Source organism: Eschrichtius robustus, chromosome 6 (genome assembly GCF_028021215.1).
Source record: "Eschrichtius robustus isolate mEscRob2 chromosome 6, mEscRob2.pri, whole genome shotgun sequence".
In the NCBI taxonomy this organism is placed as follows: domain Eukaryota; kingdom Metazoa; phylum Chordata; class Mammalia; order Artiodactyla; family Eschrichtiidae; genus Eschrichtius; species Eschrichtius robustus.
In genome coordinates, this window is record NC_090829.1 from 78582532 (window position 1) to 78588531 (window position 6000).

General features: G+C 43.4%; 1 protein-coding gene across 5 annotated transcripts in view; it reads left to right on the forward strand.

Moving 5' to 3' along the window:
- The window catches only part of PARP9 (poly(ADP-ribose) polymerase family member 9), a 31540-nt gene extending 26420 nt beyond the window's left edge, over positions 1–5120 (forward strand). For 4 of the 5 annotated variants that reach the window (XM_068546625.1, XM_068546629.1, XM_068546627.1 and 1 more), the window contains one exon: positions 4391–5120. In XM_068546625.1, coding sequence (XP_068402726.1) covers positions 4391–4761 — 371 coding nt within the window. In that variant the 3' untranslated portion in view covers positions 4762–5120. Of the gene's footprint in view, positions 1–1654; positions 1762–4390 lie in introns of those variants that run through there. The other variant, XM_068546628.1, reaches the window with a different exon arrangement.
- The last annotated feature ends 880 nt before the right edge of the window (positions 5121–6000 follow it).

Consider the following 6000-nt stretch of genomic DNA (forward strand, 5'->3'; position numbering starts at 1 on the left):
TTTACAGTCCCACACATCTCAGGTGCGGGACTTGTTTTCTTTATCGTTCTATAACTGAACTTTAGCTTTCATGCGCCCATGTCCACAGATATGGAAAACTCCATCTTGACAGTTCAGGATGAACTCAGTCATTTTCAGAGTTTTCTTAGTCCATTTGGGTTGGTTTTTAAAAAATATTTATTTATTTATTTATTGAGCTGCATCGGGTCTTAGTTGCAGCATGTGGGATCTTTTAGTTGCAGCATGCGAACTCTTACTTGTGGCATGTGGGATCTAGTTCCCTGACCAGGGATTGAACCCAGGCCCCCTGCATTGGGAGCACGGAGTCTTAGCCGCTGGACCACCAGGGAAGTCCCCATTTGGTGTTTAAACTCAGTTCCTGCAAGGCTTTGCCCTTTCTTCTCTTAATATCCCTGAGATTGCTCTAGATGGTGGGACAGGCATTGTGGGGAGGGTGGTCTGGCTTATGGCCCCCGATCTGTCCTCTGCCCCCAGTGTCCTCTGGTAGGTAAACCACCCTGGGCTTTGGTCATTAGCACCTTCCCAGACTTAAATTTCCAATGCCCTTTGCTCTTAGGTAGTGTCTACACAGACTGCTCTGTTTCTCATGCCAGGGGAAATCCTTTCCAGGCCAGGTCTGTGCCCCTCCTGCAGCACAGGAAACTTTTGAGTGTGCTCATCCTCCAAGCTGAAATGCGGGCTCTTGCGGGGGCTGTCCTCACCTGTTCTGGACACCTTCCCAGCCATTGCTATTTTCCACTCAAGTGCCAGGCTGGGTGAGGGGCTGCATTCAGCGGGGTCAGGCAATGGTCCCTTCTGCTGTGGAAGTCCCCCCAGTTTTTCTGAGATTTCTATTATTCTGCTCCATCTTAGCTCCCAGGGCTCTTTCAAGGGAGTGGGGCAGTAAAGTGAGCAAGTTCTCAGAGTCCCCAGGAGTTCTAGTCATGTCCTCTCTGATTCTTCTCTTCCTACCAGGTAGAAGGAAAAACTTGTATCTTTTTTTTTTTAAATTAACTTATTTATTTATTTTTGGCTGAGTTGGGTCTTTGTTGCTGCGTGCAGGCTTTCTCTAGTTGCAGCAAGCAGGGGCTACTCTTCGTTGTGGCGCGCAGCCTTCTCATTGCGGTGGCTTCTCTTGTTGTGGAGCACAGGCTCTAGGCGTGCAGACTTCAGTAGTTGTGGCATGTGGGCTCAGTAGTTGTGGCTCGCGGGCTCTAGAGCGCAGACTCAGTAGTTGTGGTACACAGGCTTAGTTGCTCCGCAGCATGTGGGATCTTCCCGGACCAGGGCTCAAACCCGTGTCCCCTGCATTGGCAGGCGGATTCTTAACCACTGCGCCACCACGGAAGCCCAAAACTTTTATCTTGAAGTGAGAAAACTGCTTTAGAATATCTTGTATTCTTTCCTCTCTCATATATGGTATAAACTCCATGCTCTAAATCCTTCAGGCTTTTAGCCTTTTGGTTCAAAAAAACTCCTTTTTCTCTCCTTTTTTGGTTCAAAAAAACTCCTAACTCGGAAAGCCAGACTTTTATGACTATATTCTCTGCTTGATTAAAAATAATTTTGTCATTTATGTATACATACATGTATATGTCATATATATGTATATTCAATTGAGTTTGTTCTAAATTTTATTCTTTTTGCCTCTGAGGCGATGAGTAGCAAGAACTCAATGGGTAGAGGAACGAGGCGCAAGAAGAAACCCCCAAAAAAGAAATCTTCGAATTTTATCTCAAAATATTTTCTTGCCACATAAAATTGTACTGTATTTTATCTGTTTACATGTGGGGAGTTCTCTTTGTGAACATGTCTTAGCCACTTTTTTTTTTAAATAAATGTATTTATTTATTTATTTATTTATTTATTTATGGCTGTGTTGGGTCTTCGTTTCTGTGCGAGGGCTTTCTCTAGTTGCGGCGAGTGGGCGCCACTCTTCATCGCGGTGCACGGGCCTCTCACTATCGCGGCCTCTCTTGTTGCGGAGCACAGGCTCCAGGTGCGCAGGCTCAGTAGTTGTGGCTCACGGGCCCAGTTGCTCCGCGGCATGTGGGATCCTCCCAGATCACGGCTCGAACCCATGTCCCCTGCATTGGCAGGCAGATTCTCAACCACTGCGCCACCAGGGAAGCCCTCTTAGCCACTTTTGAAGCTCAAGTCCACCATGGTAGCCACTGGCCACATGTGGATATTGAGCACTTAAAATGTGGTTAATCTGAATTGAGATGTGCTGTAAGTATCAAATACATACTGGATTTTAAAGACCACTGCCAAAGAGAAGAATGTAAAATATCTCAGTAATTTTTATGTTGATTACATGTTGAAATGATAACATTTTAGATATGTTAAAAATATATTATTTTAGATAGGTAGATAGATAGACATTTTAGATAGATAGATAGACATTTTAGATAGGTTAAAAATATATTATTAATTTTACCTTTTTTAATGCAGCGACTAGAAAATTTCAAATTACATATGTGGCTTCCATTACATTTCTATTGTTCGGTGCTGCTCTAGAACCTGAAACAGTGTTTGGTTATGTCCCAAGTAAATGTAAAGAAAGAGAGAGGGAAGAATGGAAGGGAAGGAGGGAGAGAGAATATGGCCTCAAAGAAGTTTTCATTTTTTTTCCCCTCTAAGTAGGGGTAGAGAGGGCATTAAGCAGGGATTATTACCTTGAGGACCAGAGTTTGGCCCTCAGCTTCCTGAGAGTTCTTTATATTCCAGAGAAGAGAAGACAGATGACAAGCATTTATATCAGTGTGGAGAATATTCATCTCCAGTGGTTGAAATAGGGCACATCCTCCTTGTATCACAGTATTAAGGATGCCTGATGAATGGAAAACTTCCTGGTGAGCATGGACCTAGATCAAAAGCATGTAGAAATTCTCTGTGGGCTATTTTGCCAGGCTCATGCTTTGGGTGATCACTGCCTATTTCTGTTGGCCCCAGCCTTCATGCTGCTTCTCAGTGGTTCCCTGCACCCCACTGACCTGCTCTGGGACTGGCCCCAAGCCTGATAGCCATTCTCAGTGTCCATGGCCCCACTGATGCCACCCCCAAACCAGGACCTGGCTATGTGTATGGATGCAGAGTTCCCAGGTTACAGGCCACTGTGGGCTGGGGTGTAGGGAGGGGAGAACATGGACCAGAGCCCAGACTGTTCTAGGCTCAGTCCAGCCTTAGGAGTCTTTCTGTGACAGGGTTCATTCAGTAACTGCCTCAGGGCTTGGTCTGAAGTCAGGCTGAGGGGTTGGGATGTGACGGGGTCAGCCTCCAACTGTGGCTGAGGTTCAGGGAGCTGGACACACCTTTTCTTTCTCTAATATTCAGCCATGCTCTCTAACAGACGGGCAGGGTTTTAGCGCCCCGCATTGTGTCCAGGCCCAGGACACTTGCTCATACCCAGTAAAGTGACTTTAAGCTGCAGATCTAGAGAGGTTTCTGTTCCTCACTGGGGTGTGTCTCAAGGGCCAGAACTAATGGAGCAGGTGAATGATTACATGGTGTGATTTCAGGGACACCAGGGAAGCTGCTAGAACCCTCCAAATGCTCCTTCCATCTGTCTGGTCAATACTGACATCCCTCAGTTAGAGATTCATCTATTTGGATTAGCTTTTGGAACAGGGAAAAATCCCTAGACTAGGCGCCAGTAGATGAGGAACCAAGTCTCATCTTTGCCTCCTCTTTGAGGTTGGTATTACCACAGCTATCCCTGCCCCACAGTAGAGAATATCCCTCTAGTAACCAGATGTCTGTGTCCCCAAAATCCAGCGTGTCTCCTCCTGAACAATGTAGCATGCACACTAACGTTACTTCATATGCTCAGCATTCCCCTTATTTTGACATATTTTTCTTGTAATGCTGTCCATGAATTTGGAAGACACTTTGCCTTTCTTACATGCTTTTTTCACTAGCTCTATTCTCAAGAGTTCTAGACATATCCTTATTTGTAGCTTGTAGAAGTCAGGCCATGTTCTAATAGAAACAGAACCTTCCCTACATTATGCTGTCTTTATTAGATGCTCGGCTGGTAAGTTGACTTAAGTCATACTCTCACTGAACCTCAGATTTTTCATGCAATATGGAGATCCTACCCAAATCACATATTAATTGAAGATAATCAATGTAAAAATGCTTTGTATATCATAGACTCCTCTATAAACTCGAAGGGTATATTAAGATGTAAGCTATCATTATTTTCGTGATATTAGTGTTAATTTGCCACAAGTGAACAACTTTGGGTGTCTTTGCTACAGACACAGGGACTTGAGAGCAGGAAGTGGTGATTATTTGGAGGACTAGGGAGTGAATACATATTAGTACCCAAATAGGCAATGTGATTTGTCAGATCATAATCATCTTTAATTTTTTTTTCTCTTATCAGACCCAAAATATGGAGCTGGAATATACTTCACCAAGAACCTCAAAAACATAGCACACCAGATCAAGAAAACATCTGCCACAGATAAGCTGATCTATGTGTTTGAGGCTGAAGTACTCACAGGCTCCTTCTGCAAGGGTCATCAGTTAAATATTGTTCCCCCACCATTGCATCCTGGAGCTGTAGATTGCCATGACAGTGTGGTTGACAATGTTTCCAGCCCTGAAACCTTTGTCGTTTTTAATGACACACAGGCTGTGCCCCAGTATTTGTGGACTTGCATCCAAGATCATGTACAGGATTACTCAGGACAAATGATGCTCTCTCCACAGCAGCCTTGGAGGAAACTCTCAAGTGGCAGCTCTGTTGATTAACCTCCACATCATTTTAACAACAAGTATGACCTTGCTTTGGAGGAACTAACCAAATAATCACCATCAGTGACTCAAAGAGTGGTTTGAATATGTCAAATAAACTATCATCTTAGTGCCTTCATCTTTGTCTTCCTCTCTTGGGGTTGGGGTGGGTAGATAACAACTAAAACACTCTTAGGACCTCTCCCTCTCCTTCAAGTTGTCATTTTATCTTCTTTACCATAGGTAATAGCAGAAATGTTTTACATGTAATGAAGAGATTTTCCAGTATATAATCCAATCCTTTTATTTTGTAAAATGATGATAGTGTAACATATTAAGACGGCAAGATGATTTTAGATTTTCCAGAGAATCTTATAAAGTGCTTTATATATCAAAATAAATCACCTTTGTCAAAGTAACTGGCTCCGCAAATTATGTGTAAAATGAACTTATTTGCAGTGGAAGGACACCAGACAGCCGATATTCTACTGCTACCCCTTTTGGATTCAGCTATTTCAAGTAATGCCACTCAGGCACCATGAGGCTAAATTATTAATTCACCAAATATATCTTGGTCACCAGATGTATGTATTTCAGTCACTTTCTCAGTGCTGGGGATACGATGCTGGACAAGACAAATGTCTTCCTAAAGCTTTCAGCCGAAATAATCAGAAAGGCAGCTATGGACAACTTAACAAGTGTGACTCGGTATAACAAAAGAGGAATTACAGATTCTTTGGAAAAATTTAAGGAGGAGAGGGATAAATTAATCTGGGGTTGGGAGGAAGTCCTTTTAAAAAAAAGTGAAACTCAAGTTGAGACCTGAAGAATTTTTAAGATAGGCGAATTAGGGACGCAGCACATTGGGAACAGAGTTGGAAGAGTATTCTGTGCAGAGAGCTCTTAAAAAGGCTGAATCTACTGTGACTGTGGCCATATTTGACTTCCGATTTCTGCAATGTAGTGGCCAGCTAATCTCAGCATGCATCTCTTTCCTATTCTGAAATCAGTATCTCTCTATACTTCCAAACTTCCCTGACCTTCACATCTTCAACCTCATGTCTAGAATACTTCCTCCTCCTCATCTTACCTTAGCCAGCATTCTTCATCTTAAAAGAAGCATGTTTATTGTCTCATATGTTACTGCCCTTGAATATGGGCAAGAGGAGTCCCGCCTTGGACTTCTGGTTTGAGAGGGTCTCACTCTCACCTTCCTCTGGCCATGCCCATCTCCACAAGGTGAGGAATGCACAAGAT